The sequence below is a fragment of the Falco rusticolus genome, chromosome 9 (assembly GCF_015220075.1).
Source record: "Falco rusticolus isolate bFalRus1 chromosome 9, bFalRus1.pri, whole genome shotgun sequence".
Lineage (NCBI taxonomy): Eukaryota > Metazoa > Chordata > Aves > Falconiformes > Falconidae > Falco > Falco rusticolus.
Genome location: NC_051195.1, coordinates 47,278,198 through 47,303,848, shown reverse-complemented (window position 1 = coordinate 47,303,848; position 25,651 = coordinate 47,278,198). Strand labels below are relative to the sequence as shown.

The following is a 25,651-nucleotide window of genomic DNA, read 5'->3' as shown; positions in this document are numbered from 1 at the left end:
TCTCCCTGAAAGTTAGTCTCCTGAAGTGACAATTGTTTGAAAGAATTAATATAAACATTTTTAATAGGGATACATTTGGCAACTGATTAAAGGATGAGGAGACTTTTTAATTAGAAATTAACCATACTTCTAGAAGAAACGGTGAATTTTTTTTTATGCTTGAGTTGCTATACAAATTTTAGAAGAACAACCAAATGTTGGAGGGAGGAAAAAAATGCAGCGACCATTCCCTGGTGCAGCGTTTTTATCTTTCCTCTTGTTAGCTGATTAGCCTGCACAGCAGTGCCCTGATTTAACACTTTTAGTTACATGATTGTGCGATTGCTTGGCCAGACTTCAGCTCTTTCTCTGCACCGCGTATATGTCAGAGGAAATAAAGTACCCAAATAACCAGCTTGAATATCTTTAATTGTGTGGGAATTCTTGATAAAAAGTGAATATTGTGTCAGATATTTAGCTGCTTGCTTATTATGCATGTCCTGGCTTTATATCTAACCAGGCACCAGGACGAAGATCCAGATCTGCATCTCAGTCTTCAGCACATATGGTATGCCATGAGCAGGCTGTTTCTTTCACTAAATCTTTGTCCTCATTTATGTTTATTTTTTACGTGCTTTCGTATCTCTTCCTCTTACTAACTTTTCAAAGAAGGAATTTGTTTAGCAAGATGAAATGTAATCCATCAGTCCAGCAGCGACAGCTTTGTACTTATGCATTTGTAATATAGGGCTATGGGCGAAGATCCCGAACAACTTCAGAGTCCTCTGCTCATTCTGTGGGACGAGAGAGATCCAGCTCTGCAGCAAAACAGCCCTCTCCTCCTCCCTCTGTTCCTGTAGGGAAAGAGAATAAAAAAGAAATAAAAAAGGAACCAGCACCTAGAAAGGTAAGCTTTCTAAGAAAAGTAGCTAGAGCTGGAGGAGATTTGTTAGTATATGTGGTAACTCCTGGTCTGGCATACTGATTTAAGAGGACCTGACTAAACTGTTTCTTTTTGTTAGGGGTGGCTCTGGACTCAGAGTTCAAGTCCCTAACAGAAAATGAATTGTTGCATGAATGTTTTTTTTTAATCTGCCTGTAAAGGCAGTGTTGAGAGAATTAATGCGATAGACAAATTTATTTTGTAGACTGGTGGAACCTGGTTTCGCTGGCTGATGGGAAAAGGAAAGAATGAAGCTCACCTGCCAGATGACAAGAACAAATCAGTAAGGCCCCTAAATCGAAAAAACCTTCATACATTTTCCTTCATTCAGAATGTTTGCCTGGATGGCAGAGAACATTGTTTTGACAAGTAAACGTGTGTAAAACTTTGAGATTATGCTTATTCCAAGACTGGCTTTTTAAAAAAAATGTTACAAGTTTTGTTTTGGTTTAGTTTTTTTGGCTTAACAGCTTTGTTTGAACTCCTAATCTTTGACTGTGATTTTCTTGTAGATTGTTTGGGATGAACAGAAACAACGCTGGGTTAATCTGGATGAACCAGAAGAAGAGGTAAAAATATGAGTACTCATTATTTCTCCAAGTGGAAAACTAAAATCTCTACTGGCACACAGTTTTTTTTAATCTGTTATGGGCTCTTAAGAGCTGCCTTTTACTGAATTTGGATTTAAATGCACCAAATCTTGAAACTAATGAACAGGTTATATCTATTTATGGTCTACATCCTTATGGTACCAATTGTATCTTCAGTTGCTGGTGTGGATCCGGTAACTGCAATTGAATTTACAAGGGAATTTGCTCTAAACTTAGTCTGGTGTATCTCTTCATAGAGGTCGGCAGCCTAGACAGTTGCTTGTTATTTTGCTGCAAACAGAATATAGGGGAAAAAAGGTAGGAGGAGTCTATAGTTTTGAAAATGTAATGCATCATATAGACATCCTGTCCATCCTTGTCATTCAAGGATCTGTCTCAAAACACAAATGATAACAACCATCGTTGTAAATGCTTCCTTTTAGAGTGAATGTAGGTGGATTGCAGAAATGCCTTTACATTAGTTATTAGATGGAAGATGGGAAATACTGGTCTGCACTACAAGATGTATGCCTGTATACCCATTTTTATGTGCTCTGGAATAAGTAAGGAAAAAAAGTCAGAGGGATACTTGGTTTAAAACTCTCAGTCAACAATGTGGTTGGATTTTTTTTTTTTCTCCCTGCAGAGTAAGCCTCCACCGCCACCTCCGACAGGATTTCCTAAAGTTCCTCAGACTGTTCCACCTGGACCTGGAGGCCCACCTAGTGCCCCTGTCAACATGTTTTCCAGAAGAGCAGGTAACAGGCAACATTGATGCTTGAAGTATGGAAGATCTAAAGGGTTTTTTTGTCTTGCATAAAATGTGAAGGCAGAAGTCTTGGCTTTGCTGGAGCTGTTAGGGGAATGGTTGGCAACTTAGTGATACCATGGAGCTGCAACTATTGCTGGCTTAGCTCGTGCCTAGCTTCTGCACTGAGATTGCTGTCCCAACTGTACCGTGACTTGGGTATTACTGTTTGTATCCCTGAAGTGTTATTTTCTGGTTTGGAAAGATGGCTTAACCAGCAAACAGTTTGAAATAGACATGGGGATGACTAACACAAGGCTTATTTCTGGATTTTTCTGTTTTAGCTGGAAGCAGAGCCCGTTATGTTGATGTCCTGAATCCAGGTGGAACCAAGTCAAGCGGTGCTGTTCCTGCACCATCAGACCTATTTGCCCCCTTGGCACCAATGCCAATTCCTGCAAATGTGTTTGTTCCAAACTCAGGTGTGTCATGAGTGGATGAAATTGTAAGGAGGTTGTATGTCTAAGTCACTTTTGGCTGTGTGTATATTATGTAGCCTTTAACGAACATTTAAGAATGTTCCATCTTATTAACTCCAATTTGTTCTAGAAGTAGAATCAGTCTGAGAACTGCAGTAAAACAAATGGGTTAGTAAAGCCCAGCTCTGCATGCTGCAAATAAAGGGGTTCTCTTTTTTTTGCCCTCCCCCTGTCCTATTGCAGAATGGCTAGGCCATCCAAATAGCAAAATTTGACTGGTGTCGTATTCCTGTGTTGCTCAGTATCTTGTGCTCACTTCTGACACCAGTTCTTAGTTCCAAGACTGCTATTTGGCAGAAGAATGGGAGACGTCTTGCCTGCACACCTGCTTACCATCTTTTTTTTATTTTCCTGCTTTCACTACGTGCTGTGGTGCACCGAGGTTATCTGTATGAACTGTATGCATCTCCTGCTTGAACACTTGTAACAAGATTGGGGCATCTAGAGACACTGACACTACCCTCTTTAAATTACATTTTTCCTGCGAGAAGATTGGTGTTGCAGACATTCAGTTCTGCTGATGTCCCTCCTTCTCATTCCATGAAATCAAATGCCCTGATGTGGTGTGTTTGGCTGAATTCTGGTTTCTTTGTAGTTCCAGGGGAACCCCAGCCAATGGAAGGGAGTGGTGCAGCAGAGCACGCACCAGCTGCAAGTCAAACCAATGCAGATCCTGCTGCAGCTGTTGAGCCAGAGGTGGGTTAGAAAGAACGTCTTGTATATATAATTTAAACTTCTGATTAAAAAACCATCATGATTCTGAACAATACTTTCATTGCCACAGTACATACAAAGTATGTTGTTGTAGGGATTATGTTTATAACATTTTAGTTAAAGAACTGGAGAAGGGAAACTGAAGTACGAAGCCCCTGAGAAGATGTGTTTGCTCATCTGGCAGAGCTGCAGGTTCTAGTGGGTGCGGTATGTGTCAGGAAAGGGACAAAGAACATAGGAAGAGCCATACACTGCATATTTCACCTGGTTTGATGTATTGTAACATTTTGCTTCAGTGGCATCAATATAGCAGAAATGTGAAATAGCATCATAGTAACAAAGATAAATAAAAGTGCGTTGTTTTTCTTCAGTATTTAAACCCTGCAATCCTTCCTCCTGGATCTGGACTTCCTGTTTCTAACCCTGATGGCTCCCAATCAGGCGAGGTAAGGCTTGATTCAAAGTAGTTAGCTAATGACTTTTGCAGCATATTTCAACCATGAATTTGTAGTGGACTTAACATGGGCCATCTAAAACAACAAGTAACTGATTGAGTTGCCGGTGACTAGCCAAGATGGAAGCACGTGTCTGCCTCCAAAATTGTACTGAAAAGACCTCTAAGCCCATACACGAAGTTCCGTCTCCTACATTCTGTGGTGTGATCTCCTTTTTCTATCTAAGTAGACTTTTACAAGCCTTTTTCAGAATTAAATGTCCATAGCAGGGTGAAGATCTCTTTTCGCCTCCATGCATGCATATAATTTCACTAATACTAAGTGCAAGACACAACAAGGAGAATAGATTGCTATGTGCAGGCAGAGTAACATCGCCTTTGTTCCTACTAAATGTTTTCTATATCTACATAATTTTGTGCTTTAAGAAGTCCTTTTGATTTAAACTAACTTCTGGCTTTACATTTTTTTTTAACTTGAAGTTGGTTTAACCTTTGGCAGTGAGACTTTTAAAGTTAAATAAAACAACTGAAAGCTTGGGGCAGTGACATGCATGACGACTTTTTTATTTGTGTTTTTTTGTATTTGTGTGTTCTTGCTGTTTTGTAGCTTTCGCGCTCTAGTTCAATGAGTTCATTATCACGTGAAGTAAGCCAGCATTTTAATCAGGTACATGTGGCTGGCCATTTTCATTTATGTTAACTTATTTTCCCCCCTCTTCATTTTGCATTTGCTTAAATATTTACTAATGCTACTTTTAGTCATTTTCCCCACTTCTCATTTCACAGAAATAACATCAAAAGTAACTAATGATGTAGTGTTCCTTTTAACACTCAAACAGGGTCTTCAATTTTTTTGTATTCATAAGAATGCATGTAATCCAGGCATGCTTTTTGTTTATGTTCATGTTCCTGAGAGATTCACTTAATAATTTTGGTCAGCTCTTCCCTGCGACACCAGAGTAGTCAGTTGATTTTTAAACAAACAAAAACAAACCAACCAACAAAACTCCTAAAAAAACTCATACAAGTAAAACCTTGTCATTCTATTGCTGCCTGTCTCAAATTGGTAATAATACCATAGCCTGTTTCATCTGCAAAAGTCCCTGTAGGAATTAAAGGAATGCTTCATCTCTGCTGTAAGTTCCAGTACTGTGGGGTCACCATAAAGGGGTGATACAAATTCTTTCTGATATTTCTTAGTAAAGCAAAGCTTGATGTAGAATGTTTATTTTGGGGCAAGTCCTAAGGTCTACTAACAAAAGCAGAAGGTACTAATTCAGTGAAGTCGCACCGGTGTCTTGTTTTGGTTTTGCATGCTTTGGATTTTCAGAGCTATTTACAGTTTATGCATGTGACATTGTTTTGCCAATTCCTACATTAAGCGAGTAATATTAAAGATATGGATGCAAATTGTACCGGCACTTCTGGCAGTTGTTACAATATGCTGCTCTGTCCATATTGTTGGCATTATTACTGTGAATATTTGCTCTGTATGACTAAGCAAACCACATTTGAGAGGCACTGAAGCTCTGCGGTTCTGTAACTGGAGGATTATCTACTTTCTAGCCTGCCACTGTACCACCTTCAGGGGGGCCTGCAGCAGGAACAGTACCGTTCTACAATCCTTCTCAATTTGCACAAGTGAGTAAAAGCCTCATCCTTACTTAGAACAAAACTATTGAACAAACCCATGATTTCATGTTTCACTAGCTGAATTGAGACTGTTGCATGTAGAGTGTTAGGCGTGCATATAGAGAAGTCTAGCACCGGTTTAAATGAACAGGTTTGCATTCAAAACTTTATTGGCAACTTTTTTTATCTTTGTCTCCAGTATGATACTTCCACAGAATGTTTTTTTATTCCGGTTCTCCTTTTTCAGTCTCCTGCAGTGACTGGAAGTTCAAGACTGGGAAGAATTGGACAGAGGAAGTATCCAACATTGAAGTAGAATACAATGGCTTTGTATTTGGAATTCTCACTTGTGTTCTGAGTATGCGAAGAACTATTCAATCTTATGGCACATGGCATCAGTACTAGCTGCAGTTGACATGATGGAAATTTGATGACGGGTGATTTTTATCATGGGTCTCCCTGCTTGCACCTCATCTACGCAAATCATTACCAAACATGAAATATATGTAACTTTTTCCTTTTAAGAAACCTGGCTAGAAATAGCTTTGCTGTGATAAAGAATAGACACAAGGGAGGAAATAGTTGCTGTCTGTTACAAAAACTATTTGTAAATTGCATAGGCAATTTATTCCTTAAGTTTATTTTAAACCTACTAGTGTGACCTTCAAAGACATAGTTTCAGGGATTCCTTAATTTCTGAAGGATGCCCCCCTCCCAGTGGGGGAAAAACACGTCCACATTGTAACATAACACTCTCTGGCCTTAAGAGGACCATGCACAATTGTAATGCTTATCAAACAGGACTTGGTTTGTTGGTGTGTGAAATTGGAGATGTTCATCTGGGAAATGCCTCACGCTGGTTTGTTTTTTGAAGGAGGGAGGGGGCCACAGCTCATCCAAATAAATTGACCTATATTGAACGAAAACTGTGACTGTAATCTAATACTAATTTGATTTGGATCTTACCTAGTATGTATGTAGTTTGTGGTTTAGACTACTTGTAAAGCAAATTGTATAGTCTGAAAGAAGCTCTCTGTATAATAGCCAATGCTGTACTATTTGACGAGTGAGTGTTCTTTTAAGTGCAATACGGTTACTTGCTTTCTCTCAAACGGCTGGCACTGTACAATTAAGGTGGTAACAGCTTGAAAGTTGTCTACATTTTTTCCTGTTGAGTGCCAGAATCAGCATAATACTCTGTTCTTGAATTTCCATTACTAAAATAATCAAGGTCTTAAATAGCTAACAGCTGAATTTCAAACATACTAAAAAGATGAGACCTCTGCCGATGGACTTTAAAATCTTTAGGTTTTAATATAGGAAATCTTGAAAACCATGATATGCAACATTCATATTCACTGAAGAATCTGAATTATCTGCAAAGAGAGAAATAAACTTTAAATATTTATTAAATCATTAGGCCATATTTTATTTAGAACTTGCCACCAAAATATTTGATTTTACTTGAATTTCTGCCCATGAGTAGAAATAATGTGAATGTGAAATTGCCAGTGTTGGTCCCCAATTGTTTTTGGTTTTGGTTTTTGTTTTTGTTTGTTTGTTTTCCTGAATAACTCCACCTTTCTGAGATCTCGATAGCCTTACGTATGTCCTAAAAGGTTTGTATGTAGCAGAAGTAAAACGCTGTTTGGGGGGATTAGAAACCTTTGCATAATGGTCCATGCTCAATTCCAGATGTGGTCAGCAGCAGTGTCGTTTACTTTTCTATAACTGAAACCTAGTCAGACACTTGGTTTTCCTCTAGTTCAGCCAGGCTGCTGCTGATTTTCTCCTTTCAGTAGAGACTGCCAAACAACTGAATTCAAGAAGGCTTCCTTTGAGCTGGGAGCGGCTATCTTTCCTAAGTGTAAGATTTGACACTGTAAATTCTTAAATAAAATATTTTGCGCTCTGGAGCACTTTCACATTTTACTACTACTTGTGATTATTGCTTTAGCAGGCTGGGTGAGGGAACCTCTCCTCTATCTTTGGAAAGACTCTGGGGCCGTTTTGTGCTGTAACTGGTTTAAGAGTTTGTGCCTGTGCATCGGGCTCTTCACTGAAATGTTCCAAATTGAAGCTGTAGATTTCATATAAACAGCTGTTAATTTTAAGTGTAAAATGCTTTGCTTTAGGCTGCTTATTTAAATACTGCTTTAATCTAGGGTGGATCGTGACAGCCGTGGGCTGTGAGGTTGATTGATTGACGTCTCGCCCCCCGCAGGGAGGGGACGGAGGCGCGATCCTCCGGCCGCCAGGGGGCGCTGCCGCTGCCCGGCCCCGTGCCCAGCGCCGCCGCCGTTGCTACGAGTCTGAGGCGGCCTCTCCCGCCGCCCGCTCGGCCTGCCCGCCCCCGGGCCGGGGCTGCCGCCCGCCCTGTCGCCGCCGGCCCCTGAGGGAGAGGAGGGCGGCTGGAGCCGGCGGGGCCCGGGCCGCGGCGGGTGAAGTGGAGCCGGCCTCTGCCGCGGCGGCGGCAGCGGGCCTCGAGGTCAGTGGTCTGCGAGCGGGGCCGGGGGGTGGGGGGACTCGTCCGGGGCAGGGGTCCCTGAGGGGGCAGGGGCTGGGGTGCTGTCCCGCCTGCCCGGGGGGGAGCGGCCCTGGGTGCGGGAGCAGCGTGCCGCCGCGGGCGGGCACGGCGGTTGACGGGAACCGCGCAATAACGGGGTGCCCCCCCAGGCCCGAGTGGGCCTCGTCCCCCCGTCCCTGTCCCGCAGCCCCCCCCGTTCCCATCCCATGACCCCCGGGTGCTCTCCCGGTCCCAGCGGCGGCGCCCGGGTTTGGCGCAGAGCGAGGAGGCGGCAGTGACCTCCCCGCTGGGTGATCCCGGTGGGAGCTGGGGTGGCTGGAAAATTCCTGGTCTGTGGCCCCGGTGCTGCGGGCAGCCCAGGGTTGTGCCGGGGCCACCCCACAGCGAGCGGAGCCAGCAGTGGCTGAGGCGCAGGTTTCATTTCCTTCTGCACTCACAGGATACACAACCTTCTTTTGAAGCAGACCACGTGCAGCCGTGATGCCCGCAGCAGCGAGGGAGCCGCTTCACTGCTCTGCTCTGGAAAAAAAACAGAAAATAACATTCATTTTCTAACAAGGTCACGTTAAGGTTTGAATTGTTCCTGAAGAGAGGTCCTGTGAGGAGCTTGCTTTCTGATTAAGGAGCGGAGTTCGCAGCTCGTAACTTTTCATTCTTATTGGTTTCCCTTGCGGAAATGGGGTATCCCGCCTCGTGAAATTCGGCAGACAATGCATTTGCCTGCAAGAATACTCGCCCTTCATCTTCAACTAAAAATTGAGCTGTCTTTGATGTCCGTGTCTTTCTGGCTTAAAGCCCTGTCAACCAGCGGGGGTAAGCAAGGGAAGGAAACTATGCTCTGAGGAACTTTTCTTAAGGAGCAGCATCCATAGCCAGTTCCTGGGGGAGAATGAGTACTCCAAATGGATTTCCACAGCACTCGGGGGCATGTGTTACTCCGAGCACAGAAGGTGGAGCAGTACAGGACCTGCATGCGAAAAAAGCTGGCAAAGCAGCAAAGAAGGAGGCTGGTGGTAATGGGGTGCTTACCTTTGAAGATCATTCAAGTGTAGGCAGCTCTTTACATGAAAAGCTTCTAGCGGGTGAACTCAAAGATAATGTGAAAATTCAATCGGTCACTCCAAGGCCTCCTCGGAAACCCCGGCTGGAGCGTGCTGCATCCCTGGATGAGAAAAGCTGGAGGAGGTGGAGGCGGTTTAGAACAAGTCAGGAAAGTCTGACTGATCCCAATGAGACAAGTTCCTCAAATGGTTCTCTGCAGGAACCATCCCTCAGCCCTCCTGTCAGGGGTAGGGCAAGCCCCTGCCATCAGTGCTGCCAGCAGAATTCCTTGCACAGTTCACCAAATGCCTCAGAAGCCAGTCCTGTGGGGAAGAGCAGAGGAGGCACCTCTGACCTGGGGAAACGAGCCTCTGAGATCTCCAGTGCCTTTGGTGGGCTTCTGCGGGGGAAGGCGTTTGCAGGTGGCAAACCCCGGCTGTCCCAAATAATGCCGGCTCGACCTCTGCCACCCATGGAGTTCAATGTGGCCTCTCACACACTGAGGACAGCTAATAGGATTGACTCAGATTGTCTGGATTATCGACATTATTCTCAGCCCAAGTTTGGGAGGGTAAGCAGCAGCTTGAACGATACCAGGCTGCATGGCAATGGGACGGTCTATGATAATTGCTCTACAGACTCCATGAAATCTACGTTCAGCCTGCTCACTCCCATTCGCTCCAAGGATGTTCGAACCAGGTATGTCCCCCAGCTTCTCGTGGCAAAGTTTGCGGTATGCCAGAAGGGAGGTGGCTGCCCTGCAGAATCCTGCTGGGCAGAGGCAGAGAACTTCCCACTGACTGGAAAGCACAGAAGTTGTTATGGGTGGTGGTTTAACCTGCTGTGGAGACTGGAAACAGTTTGAAGATGAAACAAGTAGTACAAATGCTCTCTATTTGCTCCTTTTAGTTGGGTATTTGTTTTCATAAATACAAGTTTGATTTGCTGTCCACTTGCTTGTACTATTTAAGTAATTTGTTTTGAAGATTAAGAAACAGTGGCTGTGCATGCTAACAGTTGGGGTTTTTTTCAAATCTAAAAGTACCTGGGGCTTGAACTGAAATGTTAAATGGCAGGGAAACCCCCCAAATATTTTAGCTTGAAACTATTGTGCAGCACATACAGTGCTGTCACAATCCTGTAGGATGCTGAGGGCCCTCTGCAGATGTTGAGCTTTTTTGGCTTCTGGCGGGATCAAATCATGTACTGTGAACTGCTTCAGTGTCCCACAGGAGCTCGTCTGCTCCAGTTTTTCCAGAAATCTCTTGAGGAAGAGTGTGACTGCACTCGGATCTCAGCACTTTCTCCTAGTGTGGCCCTGACCTCTTGCTCTGGTTGCTCATTTGTCGTCATTCTTAGTTAAGTTTAGGTTGATGATTGGAGGGAACCAAGATGGGTGTATTAACCTGCTTGGTAGTGTATCGAATCCTTGTCTTGTGTTGGCTGCAGACCCTCTATTTGTGAAGACCTGCCAGCACACAAACACTGCAACTGGTATTATTGGTAATACTGCAGGTCAGGAAACATGTTAAAAGGTCAAGGATACCAAGTACTCAGCTAAGAGTACATATTACAGACATACGACAGTCTGCAAGGCCTTAGAGGGATAAATCTGATCATTGATCCAAAGAGTGGGAGTTGGTGGTGCAGAGGAAAGTAATTCTGAGATAAAAAGGGGGATTTTTTCAAATCTAAAAGTACATGGGGCTTGAACTGAAATGTTAAATGGCAGGGAAAAACCCCAAATATTTTACCTTCTGGTAAAGAAGCCCCGAAGATAGATTGTGACTTGTTTGCCATGAGGGGTTTTCTTTCACTTCCTTCTGCAAAGCTGTTAGAGTCAGGTCAGCAGCTGGGTAGACCAGTGGGTTGTACAGCATTCTCTGACATCATGCTGTCATGATTATTTGCGGAGCTTAAGCAAGATTAAAAATGCTTATTCGACTTGGAGTCCTTTTGCCAATACCCCTTGCTTTTGTAACCAGTGTGTTTGGAGAGGCAGGTGACGCAGGGCAGATCTACCCTCTTTAAATGTGATACTCTTTTAGACCTCAGACTCAATAACTCATTTACTTGAAAGCTAATTTGATGAGCTGAATTGAAGGAAGAATGTCAGTTTGAATCCTTGATTAGGAGCAACTTAGTGCCAGAGCACTGGGAATGGTGGAGCTATTTTTCATGTTTCAAGTAAACTGGGCTGCTTCAAGATACTCAGAAATCAAACCAATCTCTTCGTTTTGTGTCTGTGGCAAGTACTGGAGGGATTTGAGGACTTTGGGTGGCTTCAGTCTTCTCAGCACAGAACCTGTGCAGCATCAGTCTCACGTCATACTCTTGTCCTGATGTTGAAAATGCCAGTTTATGACAGTAGTTTTGTTTTCTTGCATGTGATCCATGAACTGTATAAGGGTTGGAACTTTATAAGGAACTTTAGGCAAGCAAATAATACAAATAATACTAAATGCCGTTTTCTTGAACTAAAGGTATGTTCTTGATTAACTCAGGATTGAATCTTTACAACTCATTATTCCAACTGCCATGCCATTTCCTTAGATGCTTTTTTATGGGTCTTCTGTTGATAGAAGCTATTTGGAAGGCAGCCTTCTGGCAAATGGTGCCTTACTGGGAGCAGAAGAACTTAGCAGATATTTCCCTGATCGGAATATTGGAATTTTTGTGGCCACCTGGAACATGCAGGGCCAGAAGGTATGTGCATGTAAGTCTCCACAGGTCTTGGTGGCAGTGGTAAGGTTACCCCATCTTTACTGCAAGGACTGGTGCATTGTTTTTTTTCTGTTTGTGACTATGTTCCTCATCAACCTGAGTTTGTCTTTATCAAATTACAAGGCCCTCTCGTGCATGTTCATCTTAGTGAGAGAGTCATTGTAAGGGGGTTCCTCAGACACTAGGTATGGAAACAGTGACCTCGCTAAGTGTCACTCTGGCTTTTTGTGGCAGCTTCTTCACGCTCTGTTGCAATTATAGAGTGTGAAGGGTCATTATAGAATTAAGGGTCATATGAAGTTGACAGTTTAGTGCTTGTGATGAGAACATGTCCGATAAAGAACACAGCCTCCTGCCTACATCTTTAGGTAGCCAAGGAATTCAAGATTGATTCTACCAGGTGACTGAGAAGCTGTGCTTGGAAGAGCACAAGCAACCCCTGGGCTGTTCAGTAAATAGCCTATGCGCTTCATAAAAAGTAAGCATTAGAGGAAATTAGAAACATCACATAGCTGGCCCACATGGCTGAACTGTGGAATCTTGGTTGCTGCTGGAGTGACAGCGGTTGAAGTGTGCCTTTGGGAAGGAGAATTTTTAGTATTATCACTTAACCTGTTTTTTGAAGCCTGGATTGTTTGTGTATGTTGTGGAACTTGTAGCTTAGGCTGCACCTTTCTAGTGCTTTTCTAGCACATCCTTGCATAACTAATACTGCTGGTTTATCTCTTTTCTTTTCTTTTGGTTTTAATAATAGGAACTTCCAGTGAATCTGGATGACTTCTTATTACCAACAGATCCTGACTATGCCCAGGACATGTATGTCATTGGGGTTCAAGAAGGCTGTCCAGACAGGTAGCAAAAACAATGTAATGAACCATCCTTTTTTATTGTTAACTAATTACTTTGGTTTTAATTAGTCTGGAAAGAGTCTCCATCATATTCTTAATATATTCAGTAAACCCCCCATTTAATAAGACTCTTGAATTCCATTGCATGAGCACCAAGGGAAATGGGTTTTAGAGGAAAATGTCACAAAACTCTGTAAATATGGAACTTGGCCCTGTTGTTGGACAGCTGAGAGCAAAACTGTCTGATTTCTGTGGGCATCTTACAGTAGATCTGGGCTGGCTGTGAGCTCGCCCGTGGGTGGGCTGTTAGTGTTAGCAGCCACGTGCTCAGTAGCAGGATATTGCTGCAAATTTCTAGTCTGCCTGGGATTGACTGACCCTAGAAGAGCAGGTTGAAGCCTCATGTAGGACTCTGCTTTTTTAGGGTATCTTCCCAGTGGGACTCTGTTTTCCTCAGATTTGCAAGCTGCTCGGTGCAGTAGCTGTGGTACTCTCTCACCAACACGCAGAGCCTGCTGCATGGCATGTGTGGAGTTGCACGTTAGACTGGCGAGCCTTCACTGCAGCATCGCTGTGGCCGTGGAAGTTTTGCCTATGCTTACTTGACATTCTTTATCAGAAGGATTTCTCTGTTTTCGCAATGCTGATTTTCTTTCCTGGTTATTGTCTCTTGTACTGTCCTTGTGATCCAGCTGTTGTTCTTTCCTGCAGAAGAGAGTGGGAGATCCGCCTGCAAGAGACGCTGGGCCCCCACTACGTCATGCTCTACTCTGCAGCACACGGGGTGCTGTACATGTCGATCTTCATTCGGAGGGACCTGATCTGGTTCTGCTCAGGTGTGTGGTCCAGTAAGAGCTGGAGAGCAGGGAGGTGAAAGAACTGCTGCCATCCTCTTCCCAGGGCTGTCCCTCACCTAGCTTTCCTGCTCACTGCCTCTAGAGGCTTTTCAGTAAAAGCAGCTTCTCTTTCTCCTTCCAGAAGTGGAGTATGCCACAGTGACAACACGAATCGTATCTCAGATCAAAACCAAGGGAGCTCTGGGAATCAGCTTCACATTTTTTGGGACCTCCTTTCTCTTCATCACCTCCCACTTCACATGTGAGACATTTACAATCTTTTTAGAAGTGTCCTGATTGAGGGAAGAGGGGGGTTGCTTTACACAGGTAAAAAAGCTGCAGAGGACACAGGAGTAGGACAGACTGAAGTCAAAGCTCAGGATTGCTGAGCTGAAAACAATAAGGGGGGAGGATTTTTTGGTAGCAAACTTAGAAAAGAACCGTGTTTAGTAAACCAGAAATTAATTCTGCACAATTGTATCCCTTTTTCCACACCTTCTGTCATTATTTTTCAGTGTGTGTGCTCCCTGGGCCAGTGTGTTACATTTTACATGTGGAAAATGTCCAGTGTCCTTTGGAAGCTCCTGTTGTAACCAGAAATGGTAATTGAATGAAAATGATGCATTGTTGGCAGTAATGGGGTTTCTGTCTTTCAGCTGGGGACAGTAAGGTGAATGAGAGGAAACTGGACTACAATAAAACCATTCAAGCCCTTACACTTCCCAAGAATGTTCCGGACACAAACCCGTATCGATCCAGTTCCAGTAAGTGTAAAACCATTGTGGTATGGGAGCCCAAATGGACAGTTTGTGCACTGTCTTTCAGTCTACACTAAGGAAGAGAGAGTGAGAGTGCTAATTTCAGACAGTATAAAAAGAGACCATGGGATCTTTTGACTGAGGATGTTTGTTAGTCATTTTTTTTTTAGGTGGGGTGTAATTTTGGAGGAAATTTCAGAGAAAAAGTTTAAATGGAGAGGAAGAGAGAAAGCTCAAAAGGAATTTTCATTGTTTTTTTTCCTCAGAACAGCAGTAAGATAATTTTGGTGTAATTTTTATCAGTGTTATGGATGTTCCACTTCCCAAGTGTTTTCTAGAACAAGTAGAAATTAGTTTATTTCAAAACTGAAGAGAAGGACTATTATTTCAGTTTGCATATACACAGGTCAGCACATTGTTTGCCTAATTCCCTTACCATTTCTTAATACTGTGCTGTTAACATGAAGTTTACATATATAGCTAAGCCCTTTTTCTAGAAAGATGAATTTACTCTCTATCTGCAGTGTAGCATTAGGGTTTTGTGTTCATACTGGTTTTAGGTCCTACAGATATTTTGGTCTCTTTTCATCTTTTTGTATGATTTTTTATATTTCTGTTCTATTTTCTACTGGTTGTTGATTACCACATTCTGTGGTGGTCACAGGCAGAAAACATGCTCGAGTGTTAAATCTCCTGGTAGTGAAAAAGAATTTTTGCCTTATGTTCTTTGAACTTACCTAGCAGCACTCTCAGTAAGCTATGCATCACACAGCTCTCACTTCAAAAGAATTAAGTGAGTTTTGTTTTAATGAGCATGTAGTATATCTTATACTTTAATTTTCCTCAAAAGTCAAAAGGAGATTCAGGGAAGAAAATTCGGAACTTTTCAGGATGTTTACCTTTATACTGGCACTTCTGGCTTGAATTTGCAGGTGATGTCACCACTCGGTTTGATGAAGTATTCTGGTTTGGTGACTTCAACTTCCGACTAAATAAGGACCGTGAGACTGTGGATTCCATCTTGAACCAAAACCTGGAAACAGACGTGTCCAAGCTACTGGCATATGACCAGCTCACTAGTGAAATGAGTAGGGGTGAGGGACAGCTGTTTTTCACCCTAGTCTCCAGGAACAAAGATATCTACACACAGAGATTATTACAGCCAAATCCCTATTTCCTAGCCAAATCCCTATTTCCTAGAGACCTTTCCTGCTTCCGCTTGTTAAGTTCCCTAAAAAAAAAGTTAGTAGTTGTCAAATACAGTGGCAGCCTATACAAGGGACTTTTTGCTATAGCACTTTGCTATATAGAGTGTAATCTCCCAAGCCATTTACTGTTTCATCTGACTCCTCTATAAATGGGACATCATTCTGTCACAGCATCTAGGGTGTTTAGATATGAACAGCTAGCATTTGCAAAGCATCATGAGCTTTCAGTGGAAGGAGAAGTGTGTGCACCAAGTGTTCTTTGTTTAAATAGCCACTGGCTATTTCTTAACCTCACTATGTAAGAAATTGAGCATGCTCCCTTTCTGGAGCCCAAGCCCTGTTTTTTCTAGTCACGCATGTACATGGCTGCTGTGTCTAGCCAGCATAGTTAAGCAGTGTTGAATAAATGCAGAAATGCATCAGGTTCTTAGGAAGGAGAAATCTGTTGTCCATGCTGTTCTCTCCTTCTCTTACAGGGTCTATTTTCAAAGGATTCCAAGAGGCTGACATTCATTTCCGTCCTTCGTACAAGTTTGACATAGGAAGGGACAGCTATGACACCACTTCCAAACAAAGGACTCCTTCCTACACGGTAAGGGATGATTTCAGAGCAGCATGCTTGGAAGGGCTGCTCAACCTCACATCTGCCTCCAAAAGGAATTCTCACCTGCAAGAAAAAGCTGCCTTCTGCAGTTGGTATGTATGAGATATGATTGTGCTGAGATTTGTTGCTTAAGGGCAACAGGGCAGGTGGAACTGGTTTGGAAGAAAGGATTATTGAATCTCTGCATACAGGGAGAGTTTGGCACAAGCTGCTAATTTTATTTTCCCTGCCTTACATCCTGTTTGAGTGCATTCTCCCCTGCACTCCGAGCTGGGCACAGAACCGCTGTTGGGATCAGACACTCATTCTTCATGAATGTATCCCTGTCCGAGACACTGAGTGTGATAAGTGAATGGATTTGTCTCTTGTGTACTAGTGCTTCTTTCCAGGGTGGATGTGCAAAGGGAGTTACAATCAGTTTCCCCTCTCTCTCTGCCTCCCAGGATCGAGTTGTATACCGCAGTCGGTACAGAGATGACATCCATGCTGTCAAGTACTCATCTTGTCCTGTGATCAAAACTTCAGACCATCGGCCTGTATTTGCCTTGTTTCGTGTGAAAGTGAGGCCTGGCAGAGACAAGTTAGTACCTTCTTGTGCCACTCTGTATGATTGCATGTGATTCCAGTGATCCTAAGGATATGCTCCTCTTCGGAGTTTGTCCTGCCAGGACAGTTCCTGGAATAGAGTTTATCCCATGTAGCACTTTGCAGCCTGTTTGTTTTTTTGCGCAATGTAAGCAGTGGTCAGAGCAGTCAGAGCGCTTAAACCTTGCACTGACATTTGACATCCCTGCTGCCCGGGTGCCTTAATCCTCCTGAAGGAGATAAATGGAGTCTATTGCAATTGACTATAAATCTGTTTTATCTGAGATGCAGCTCTCTCTTTTTTCTGTCAGCATGGACAGGTTTCCTCATCTGTTCCTGTTTCCCTCTTTGGGATCAATGCTGTTTTCCCTCCCCAAAGGTGGCTGCATTTACACGTTTGTCAGTGGAGTATTTTGAGATCCTCTAAGTCCCTCATGTCCCACCATGGGCTGTTGCTAGTAGAACTCCTTAGAAAATTTGGCTGAGTCACTGAAACGTAGTTAGTGTCTTTTCTGTGAGTAGCATGGTCAGGGATTTCAAGACTCGGGTATCTAGAACATGGGGCTTTCTCAAAGCACTTTATCAGCAGTGCAATTAGAATTGGGATTTTTTTTATTTACGGGTATTAAATATCCACTAAACAGAAGTAGAGCAGAGTCTATGATGCTGGAGTTTCCTTCTGGTCTCTCTAGAGCAGACCAAGGTAAGAACTGTTGTGCATGAACCATACCAGCAGATACACCAAGTTAACAGTAAGAGAGTTTAGCTTTTCAAATGAGTGAGTTTTTTGGTTTAGGGTTATAAAGGATGTCCTCCATGTATGCCCTTTATGAATACAGGCATATTCATGCTTAAATTGAAAGTACATTTGCCTTTTTACAACTAATATTTTCTTCATTCAAATGCATTGTGAAAAACCTTAACTTGTTGCTGTGGAAGAACAACTTTGTTTTACCCATTTTCTCCCACAGCAGCAGCTGAATGCCTTAAAGGAAAAACCGGGTTTCTGGCCTTTGTTGTGTGAACCAGTTGGGAAATGTTGGGCAAACAAGAAGAATGTATTTGTGCCCTGATCTAATTGCTTGTGTTTATATTGTAGCATTCCACTTGCAGCAGGGCAGTTTGACAGAGAACTCTACTTAATTGGTATAAAGAGACGGATTACAAGGGAACTTCAGAAACGGCAAGAGCAAAAGGACCAAAAATCCAGCAGCATATGTAGCATTTCCTGAGCTGAAAACTCCGCAGTGCTTCTGTTAGAGGTGCCCAGAAAGAGGATTTTAGGCCACAGCAAACTGCAGGGAATTGTCTGCTTAAGCACCTCTGGTAGCTGCTGCGGATTGTGAAGAATGTCTTAAACCTCATCCTGGATTCATTTGCATGAGCTAATCCATGTAGCTCAAGTGCTTTCGCTGAAGAAAATGGAGTCAGTTATTTAGGACATCCATCCTAACAGATGTAACTGATTTATTTTTAACCACACTATCTATGGAAGTAACCAGGTGCAGTCTCTTGGTTCTAAGATGACTCCATGCAGCAGGCACAGCTTCTGGAATTGGCATCACCAAGGGCAGGGGACCCAAGAAAAGCCTGCAGAAAGGTGAACTTTTTTGTTTGTCGGTTTGATTTGATCTGGTTAGCTTACATATGTTGTGAGGTTGCTTTTTTTCTCCTCATCTTTAGCCAATCGTACGGTATTCTGTAAAATGTGTGACAGGGACCAGTTAGGGGACTTGGGCAGTTTTGTGTACGGATGGTGCTCCTGTGTTTGGCTTAGGCTTTTTTGGTCCTCTGCAGCAAGATCTGTGTGAATGTACTACTGTACATCTGAAGTGTAGAAACATTGCCTTTCAATATTTATTTTATAAGCCTTCTGTTACTAAGGGGGTAAATATCAATCTCACACCATAGATTTGGCTGTTGAGACTGCTTGAAACAATCCCTTCCTTAACTCACTTGCCCTCCCCAGGGGCGATAAAATATTACCTGCCTTCAGCAGCAGGATGCTTGAGTTGAAAATAATGGTCTAAGTACAGCTAATGTGTAATGCTTCACCAAAGTGATTATAACATCAAGTGAGTATACTAAGGAAGTACACAGAGGAACTGCAGCAAGTCAGATCAGCGCAGTTCCATTACCTCTGATTACAGTTAATTCCATTTGTTTTTATTTTTCCAATTCAGTGAACTGTGAATAACTTGCTATTTTTGAAGTAGTGTTAAGGCTAAACATACTACATGGACCAGTACAGCACTAGTAAAATGTTAAATACAGCTAATACTTAGAAACTTCATGGGCACAGATCAGCTGGATCATTAATCACCTTAGTACATAAAACACCCCGCGAACAACTTGAGGAAGTGCTGCTAACTATGCAACCTGTCCAAGACAGAGCTTCTGTTCTGCGGTACAAACATTTATGGCACTGACCTGTCTGTAGCCATCAGGTATTTGGATTGCCTTTCTTTTTAAAGGAATAAAAATAAATTAATGCAATACCTTAAATGAGAACCAGCTCTTATTGCAGGGTTGTCAGAACTAGAGTTCTTTGACTGTGTGTTGTTCGGGTGATCTGAGCCATTTGCCTTCAGCTGGAAGAGCAGGACAGATTTCTTCAGAATCGTTTGCATTGAACAAAGCACATTTCACCTGCCAGTTCAAGAAACCCCGCCATTAGCTGATGAATTTCAGAACTCGTGACATTTAGAGATCTCTTTATTTTCTTACAAACATACACAACTGAATAGGACTTCCATACTGTGGGTTCCACAAGAAGCAAACAATGTTTTCTAGTTGTATGAGGACAGGTACAGGGATAAAGCTGGTAATAGCTGCCTCAGTGTTCTGCTCCCAGTTTGACTGCTCCTTACAATACACATCTAGCAAGTGAAGTGCTGCTGTGCAGCCATCTACATTTTTAAGCCACATATGTTAGGGGATTATGTAAATCAAATGTTTTATTCCTCTTTTTTGTGTCTCCATTTCTTTAGCATGTCAAATGCATGGCACTTAGCTTCACATCATTCAGTAACATGGTATCACTTTCAAGATCATAAGGTTTCTAAATATTGTCATTTTGTTGATCTTGACTCCTAGCTAAGTGACATCTCTGCTGCGAGACCTACAATTATGTCTTCTTTTTGCAAGGCCTTAAGTTCATCTGAGTAACAATGAAGAAAGTAGGTATGAGTCTAAGGTGCAGCAACTCCTTTAATAACTTTGTTTGTATACTGACTCTGGAGTAAAAGAACTTTTATTCTTTAGTTCACTTGCAAGTGAAAAAAAAACCTGAATAGAGTTGCTTTCATTCTAGAGTAAGTGTCCACGTAGCGTTATGCGTGGTATCTCTGCAGATGAACTCCACAGAAACTTAGTTATGCCGTAAGTCTACTCTCCTCTGAGCTCTAGCAAAATTATAAGTTATTTCCAGACATGTGACTTCTAGTATTACTACAGATGCTAAATTACACCCATGAAATGGATTGATGATGCTTGTAACAAAACCTGGGCAGCAAGAAACTTGTTGCCGAACTTCACACGGATAATAACTAGTATTTTCCTAATTCAGTTTGACAAAGTCTTTGTTTACCTTGGTAACAGTTATACCTATCTGAATTCAAAGAATAGTTAAGTGGAGCTCTTTAACATGCCACCACGTTCCTCAAAAGAAGGCCACGCACCAGGACCTCCAGTCCGACAGCCCCACTTCTACTGCTGATGTGATTAAGTGGTAACACGCAGCAGTGACTTACTTCTCAGATACATGCTTTCAGTTGTAGTGATGAATATTTTGGATTGCTGTGTTCTCCTCAGCACCAAGAGAAGGCTGCAGACATCCGTCTTCTCTTGTAACCTACTCAAAGGGTCAAAGTATTCATATCCAGAGCCAGGGTGGGCAGCCTTTAAGCCCAACATAACGAGCAATTCACAGCCCAGTGTTCTGAAGCAGCTTTGTTCAGCTGTACTGTAGCTCCATGTTTGCACAGTATGTCTGGAAAGATTGGGGGTGGCGGTGCAACAACATTATAATCTCAAAAACATACTAAAAAAGAAGCAAGTCTGTCTGACATCCACAGAACACACTGCTTTATCGGAAGAGCCGGTACATCCGAGGGAGTCGCCCATCCTTACTGGAAAGTGCTGCCTGGATGTGTTCGTAAGTGGGCAAATCTGTTAAGTCACCCAGTGCAGCCACAGCTGGTTTTTTATGAAGCATCTTAGTAACCACTCTCTTAATATCTGTAGATTTCACCTGACCTGTGGAGAAAAACAAGCAAACAAAAAAAGCCAGAGCTGTGACAACTACATAGTAAATAGCATGCAGCAGCTTTACTATTATGCCGAGTCAGACCCTGTGCTCAGAAATCGATCACCGAGACCTTCTCTACCACGCTTCTGTTTTGTCCTTCCTTCTGACAAAAATAAGCACTGTGCTAGCCTGCAAGCAATTGAGAAGATAGGCATTTCAAACCGATCTGTCATGTTTATACCCCCAGGCTTTCTAAGACAATTCATCCGCGCTACCAGAGTATGTTGTAAGTTGCCCTGCCCTGCCTGTACCTACAATTAATTCAAGGCAAGGAAAAGCATTGTGTACTCACTGATCAGGGCACAGAGCTCATGAGGTAGCTTCCTTGTGTTTGTTGCCAACACCTGCCTTCCCACATCTTCAAAGATAACTGGCCGAGACTCAAGATTCATCATGAGCATGGACTTCAGCTGCGTCTTCGCTCGCTCAAGTTCTACCTGTAAATAAGCAGCAAGCACAAATAGATGTTCCAAGCTGTCTGGCCACTGCTCTCTTAATACACAATACCACATAGGAGTTCTGCAAACTCCTTCCTCTTTGTGAGGGTGTTGCTAAAGTTACTATATTCTTTTACAGAAATACATAACATATCTACAAAAATACATTCCAGCAAGGCTAGTCAGACCATCTGTGTAGTCTGGAAGTGAAGCTGCTGACCTCTCCTACTGCTCCTGCCATTAGAATGAATTCTCTTGTGATGATTTCCACCATCTCTCGAACCTAGGAAGAACCGATAATTGAAAGAAGATTAAAACAATGCTTATTCTGTTAACATTACTGTCTAGTAATAAGCGATGTAATTACTTGTTAAGGACACCTGTCTTTGAATACAGGGCTATATACCTGTTTTGGATCTGCACTGGCATGTATACACAGGAGACCTGTATCCTCGTAACTGTGGTGGTAAGAGGTTGCATTATACATCCAGTGGTGCCTGTGAGTATACAAATAGTATTGAGAAATTTAAAAACCAGAGTTTAAATGTAAAAATTAAACAAGCGTTGACAGTGAGTCCCCTCTTACTGCATTTTCAGGATTCTCAACAGTGTCAATGAGAACTGGCCTCTGACAGTTTCTGCGTGTGCCGTCTACTTCCTTCTCTGCACTTGCACCCTTTGAGACCAAACCCAGAACAATACAGAGCACTATTACTGGTACCTACTGCCAATTCCGTTAATTAAAGCATGGATTGGACTAAGGCAGGAAGACAGGATTCCTGGTCACTTCTGCCTTTTACCTTCACCCTCTCAAAATGCCAACCCAACTGACAAATCAGTCCCGCATATTTCAAGTGGAATAACCTGATGTAAAACCTGGGGGTGTTGACTTAGGCAGATGAAGCCTTCCATGTGAACCTGCTAGAGGAGACTGTTTCTGCTATCCCTTAAAGGGAAACAAACCTGTTGAGCACATTAAGATACAGTCGGGTGAACATGCCCTTGCCAGGCCCTCCAGCTGAAAAAGAGCCACCACCTCCCATCATCATGTTTAACACCGCAAAGGGAATGAAATCTTCCTCCTGAAATGCAACAAGAAATTCAGTCAGCTAACAGCAGAGCTCTCAAGGGACTGGCATGAGTGAAGAGGCAGAAGAAGAGTCAGAAACATGGCACAAGAACAGCGTAAAGGTCAGTGCCTTCATCAAAATGTCAGTGAAAAAGCTGCTTGTCTGTACACAGCAGCAAGAGTGCCAGCGTTTACATAATGAGATAGTATTCTGGGATTCTTCAAGTAGAGGGCACCCAAAACAAAGTATTTTAGGTTAATACTTACTAAAAATGAACAGCTTTCTAACCCAATCATGATGTGGGTAAGCTCTGGGATGGGAGTAGGGCCCAGACTCACATCGGACATATCTTTTTCAACCTGTGGGAAGGGCAGACAAATTATTAGGACAGATTTTCACCTCTGTTCTATCCAGCTTTATATATTCCCAGTAATTAACATGTCACCCAAATAATAGCTGTCATGGCCAGTTTTGGCTTATATTCATTAGCAGTATGGAATTCTGTCGGGGGCTGGACTAGATGATCTCAGAAGGTCCCTTCCAACCCAAACCATTGTGTAATTTTAGAAAAGCAAAGAAAGAAATTTTAGAAAAGCCTATAAAGAAATCGGCTCAAATCCAAATCTGCACCTCCAACAGACAAGAAGAGGCTTGATGCCACCTCCACCTTCCTCTTACCTTGACAATGCCTCCTGTGTACTGAGCCACAGATCTGTCCACATCCTTGGTCTGCCCACTGCCCCACACTGGCTCCACTCCAAGCAGATACTTCTTTGCGCACTCCACTAACTGCTCGTGCTCGATTCCCACCCCAGCCAGCACCATCCTGTCTGGTGTATAGTAGTTGCGCAAGTACAAATGCAGGACTTCTCGATCAATTTTGGCAGTATTTTCTGCTGGGCAGTACCTGTTCAATCCAACCGTATTGTCCCTGTAGGCTGCCTGAAAGGGAACAGGTAAGTTAAAGTACTTACCGCCCTTCATCCAAACCTTCTCTTTCTGTTTTAGAATTACACCTACCTGTTTGAGACATGTAAGAGAGGAAAAGCTGAGCATTATTTCACTAATGTCAACATAACTCAACAACGTGTTGTCCCCCATGTCAACAAAGATAAGTTATAGATATTTTAGTTAGGTTAACATCTTTCACGTGTGTAGAATGTCTCTCTAATTTAAATCTGACAGCAAAATTTTCCTTCCCACCACTGAAATATAATTGAGTAACAGAAAAATCTGTTTTCAGGAGGAAAAGAATGCAGCCATGTCTCATCCAGGGAACTGCATACAAGATAGACTTTTCAGCATTTTACCGCATGGATCATTTCTGTGAGGACAGGCTCTGGATCAGGTCTCATATTCAAGTCTTCAAGCTCAAACCGTATAGCTGTCCGAGTCATCTCAATTTCTTCATCTGTAATAAGAAAAAAAGCAAGAGATCACCACCACCACACAAAATACCAAACTGCTACATAATAACTTCTTGATGAGCACAATCAAATGAAGAATTCTGAAATCTAATAACAAGTCTTGTATTGGAATTATTTTTTTTCAAGGCAGAGACTTAAGTTTCCAGACCTGATAACCTGGGCTGTAGCACTACATCAGCCAGCAAGTTGACAACTGTGTCCAGGCCTCTGGCATCAGCAGAAACAGCATACATTATGGTGTCCCTGCAACATAAGCAGACAGGTTCTGCATCGAGAAGTCACTTCTATGATTGTTCCATAAAAGTGCATCAGGAAATCACAGATAAAGCTGCTTGATTACTCATTAAATGCTTTTGAAAGGAAACGACACATTTTCATAACCCTTTCGGGTTCATTTTTGTAGCTTCTTAGAAGCTGCCACAAATGGATTTCTGCTGCTTCGAAACAAAAAGCGGCTTTTACTGCCACATGCTAGAAAAAGCAACTCAAACTACTGTCAGCATTACAACCACTTAGGTGGCACAGCACAAAGAGCATCATACCTCGATGCCTGGCAGTCACAAATGCCCCCGTGCTTTTCTAAGGTGAGCAGAATTTCATCTTTACTGCCAAACTGAGCTGTAGACTAAGAAAGAAGATACCGGCATTATTAGTTAGTGAAGTAACTGTTTATAATCCTTCATTGTAGCCCAGAACAGGCACCACCTTCCACATTATTTAAGTCAAAAGGTTTCCTAAATACTCACTGACCTTGGAGCTGAAAGCACAACAGACTTTCAAAATAGTTAACTAGGAATACTATCACTGTTTTAAATAGATCAAACCCACCGCGCGGGCCCTGCCCTCGGCTGCTCTCTTCCGATCACTCACTGCTGTGCCCATTTACTACGCGGTTTGGCACTGACTCCAGGACCTGGCTATGATAAGCGTGCTACTCACGGAGAAGGCCAGCTTTTCCAAGAAGTGAGAGATGCCACTGAGGTATTTCGCTTCATGTCTTGATCCCGAATTTATAAGAACTAGCATTAAGAAAAGAAAACGTCAGCACGACATTTAACCTCTGCCAGCCCCGGTCCTTCCAGTCAGGGCAGGCAGCCGGCTCTTGGGGGAGGTGAGGCCCGTCCCGCGGCGGCCCGGTTCCCCTCCAGCCCCCCCGCCGGGCGCCGGTACTCACGGCCCACGGTGCAGAACTGCCCGAACTTCTGTTGGGAGGCGACGCGCAGCCCGTTCTCCAGCACCGTCACCCGCGTCTCGAAACGCTCCCGTCCCTCGGCCGCCGCGAAGACCGCTTTGGGCACACCGGGCAGCGGGCAGCTCAGCGACACGCTGGGGTAGGCGCCGCCGCCGCTGTAGCTCCGGCCGGCCGCCAGCCCGCACCTGCGGCACAGCGGGAGCCGCCGTCAGCGAGGCCGCCCGCCCGCCCCTGCCCCGCTACCGGGCACCGAACCTCCCCCGTCCCGCCGTACCCCCCCTCCCCCCGCGGGTGAGGGAGGGAGCGCTCACCGCCGGGCCGGGCCCCAGGCGCCCCGCCGCAGCCACGCCATGGCGACCGCCATCTTGCCGCCCACCGGAAGCCTCGCTGCCCCCGGCGCGGGGTCACGCGCGTGGGGGTCAGGCGGCGCTGCGCAGGCGCGCTGGCCCCGGGGAAAGGGCGGGGCTGGGCCGCTCAAGGAGGCGG

General features: G+C 43.6%; 3 protein-coding genes across 9 annotated transcripts in view; 2 read left to right on the top strand and 1 right to left on the bottom strand.

Annotated features, from left to right (window-relative positions):
• The window catches only part of SEC16A (SEC16 homolog A, endoplasmic reticulum export factor), a 31,972-nt gene extending 24,441 nt beyond the window's left edge, over nucleotides 1–7,531 (top strand). For 5 of the 7 annotated variants that reach the window (XM_037400383.1, XM_037400382.1, XM_037400378.1 and 2 more), the window contains 11 exons: nucleotides 500–547; nucleotides 728–886; nucleotides 1,128–1,205; nucleotides 1,435–1,491; nucleotides 2,159–2,270; nucleotides 2,605–2,742; nucleotides 3,395–3,495; nucleotides 3,885–3,959; nucleotides 4,575–4,634; nucleotides 5,534–5,608; nucleotides 5,847–7,531. In XM_037400383.1, the coding sequence (XP_037256280.1) occupies nucleotides 500–547; nucleotides 728–886; nucleotides 1,128–1,205; nucleotides 1,435–1,491; nucleotides 2,159–2,270; nucleotides 2,605–2,742; nucleotides 3,395–3,495; nucleotides 3,885–3,959; nucleotides 4,575–4,634; nucleotides 5,534–5,608; nucleotides 5,847–5,915 (972 nt within the window). In that variant the 3' untranslated portion in view covers nucleotides 5,916–7,531. The remainder of the gene's footprint in view (nucleotides 1–499; nucleotides 548–727; nucleotides 887–1,127; nucleotides 1,206–1,434; nucleotides 1,492–2,158; nucleotides 2,271–2,604; nucleotides 2,743–3,394; nucleotides 3,496–3,884; nucleotides 3,960–4,574; nucleotides 4,635–5,533; nucleotides 5,609–5,846) is intronic. The other 2 variants (XM_037400379.1, XM_037400381.1) reach the window with 2 other exon arrangements.
• Nucleotides 7,532–8,634: 1,103 nt separating this feature from the next.
• On the top strand, nucleotides 8,635–19,235 carry INPP5E (inositol polyphosphate-5-phosphatase E). The gene is made up of 10 exons (XM_037400386.1): nucleotides 8,635–9,866; nucleotides 11,750–11,873; nucleotides 12,646–12,743; nucleotides 13,451–13,575; nucleotides 13,718–13,837; nucleotides 14,232–14,339; nucleotides 15,266–15,427; nucleotides 16,018–16,133; nucleotides 16,589–16,725; nucleotides 17,830–19,235. Exons 1-10 carry the CDS (start codon nucleotides 9,016–9,018, stop codon nucleotides 17,960–17,962), a joined length of 1,974 nt encoding a protein of 657 aa, XP_037256283.1. The 5' UTR covers nucleotides 8,635–9,015; the 3' UTR covers nucleotides 17,963–19,235.
• Nucleotides 19,236–19,427: 192 nt separating this feature from the next.
• On the bottom strand, nucleotides 19,428–25,560 carry PMPCA (peptidase, mitochondrial processing subunit alpha). The gene is made up of 13 exons (XM_037400387.1): nucleotides 25,477–25,560; nucleotides 25,148–25,350; nucleotides 24,913–24,992; nucleotides 24,516–24,598; nucleotides 24,122–24,216; nucleotides 23,857–23,957; nucleotides 23,225–23,488; nucleotides 22,813–22,905; nucleotides 22,440–22,558; nucleotides 21,883–21,973; nucleotides 21,697–21,759; nucleotides 21,332–21,476; nucleotides 19,428–20,987 (listed from the first exon to the last, which is right to left on the bottom strand). The coding sequence occupies exons 1-13, from the start codon at nucleotides 25,527–25,529 to the stop codon at nucleotides 20,818–20,820; spliced, it is 1,560 nt and encodes a 519-aa protein (XP_037256284.1). The 5' UTR covers nucleotides 25,530–25,560; the 3' UTR covers nucleotides 19,428–20,817.
• Nucleotides 25,561–25,651: the final 91 nt, after the last annotated feature.